The sequence below is a fragment of the Fopius arisanus genome, unplaced genomic scaffold (genome assembly GCF_000806365.1).
Source record: "Fopius arisanus strain USDA-PBARC FA_bdor unplaced genomic scaffold, ASM80636v1 scaffold00620, whole genome shotgun sequence".
Taxonomy (NCBI): Eukaryota; Metazoa; Arthropoda; class Insecta; order Hymenoptera; family Braconidae; genus Fopius; species Fopius arisanus.
Window position 1 is genome coordinate 1 of NW_011888359.1, and position 1,544 is coordinate 1,544.

The following is a 1,544-nucleotide window of genomic DNA, read 5'->3' on the forward strand; positions in this document are numbered from 1 at the left end:
GATTGAATTTTGAGAACGTACCCACATACATTTTGCCACGTCGACAATTATATTTCCTGTGGGTTTCTTTATTATATACAGCGGTCTTCCGACAAGGAATATTGCTGAAAGTTAAAATCGCGGGTCATCACTTTTGAATCTAATTGATCGAATATTATGGCTTACCAATCGCTGCAATCATTAATATAGCCGGAGCGGCAAACGCAATTGAGTAACATTCTTGATCTCCGAAACATGCAATATTATTGCGCAATTCTGGGGCGAGAAATGATGAGAGGAGTGCTCCAGCATTGAGGGTGAAGCAGAATATTGAGAAGAACGTGACGAGATACTTGTCTTGTTCAGGAAGAATGAACTGATCTCCACCTAAGGCTGATACGCATGGTTTTATTCCACCCGTACCGACAGCAATAAAAAATAATCCAGTCATGGTAATTTCTCTGGAAATTTATTGAAAAATGCATACGTGTTATGAGTTAATTTTTCAGTAGAATAATATATTATTTTATGGCATCAACAATTTACCTGGTAGGTAACCCAAGCGGTGGAACAGCGCCCGCTGCAAGAATAAGTTGGCCGAGAGCATAAACCAAACTCAGGTAAAAAATTGTTTTAAATCTTCCCAACATTGAATCGGCAAGTATAGCACCGAATAACGGGAAAAAGTAGATGAACATCATAAAAATATGATAAATAACAGTCGACGAATCATCACTGAAGTGCAATTTATTCTTGAGGTATAACGATAGTATTGCTGTCAGTGAAACATGAAAAAAATTCATTACAACACTTGAGAAATTTTTAATAAAGATAATATTTTTTGTTCAACTTACTTCGCATTCCATAGTATGAAAACCTTTCGCAAAATTCCATGCAGACAATAAAAATAATGGCTTTCGGATATTTAAGTTTCTGAAAGATATTAAGAAAATAAATTTATCATATGTGTATGATTGAAGGACGATTCCACGGAATTCACAATAATCTGATAGTTGAATATGAATAAATTAAAAAATTGATCCCATTTGGTGTTCAATCAGAAGATAAGATACCGTAATGAATCAGCAATATTGAAATCGTCAGAAATAGCAAATGACAGTTTTGTGGTGTGTCACCCTACCATTGAGGTAAATAATACGTACTTTTTTCTGTTCCTCTTTATTTACTTCTAATACCATTGTCATAATGGTATCTCTTTTGAATAGCACTAGAGTGAGTTTTTCTCGTCAGATACTTCAGCAAATAGCTCTCATGCTACTGAAGACGCAGTGTGTCCTATAAGCTGAAGCTGTAAGCTACTCCTATCGTTGAATTCCTCTAATCTTTTTATCACTCGTTTAGGATTAAAAAATTGGGGAAATTCTTGGCATTGCGGCGTCAGAATTTGACTGACGGCGAGACAGCAGCTACTTAATTTCCTAAGTACATTGTCTGGCCATGACGTCTTGTTGCCGATAGATAAATGTAAAATTGAGAAAACATCAAATGTTTCCTGAATAGATGTCATTCGAATCTACTATTCTTTGTTGGGCATTTCGATTAAT

General features: G+C 35.5%; 1 protein-coding gene across 1 annotated transcript; it reads right to left on the reverse strand.

Annotated features, from left to right (window-relative positions):
- Window positions 1–21: 21 nt before the first annotated feature.
- LOC105273007 (peptide transporter family 1) lies at window positions 22–1,287 on the reverse strand (the record flags this gene model as incomplete). Its single annotated transcript, XM_011315243.1, is given in 5 exon segments — window positions 22–104; window positions 166–440; window positions 526–754; window positions 834–912; window positions 1,143–1,287. Coding segments are annotated over 5 exon segments (708 nt in total), but the record flags the coding sequence as incomplete, so codon positions are not given.
- Window positions 1,288–1,544: the final 257 nt, after the last annotated feature.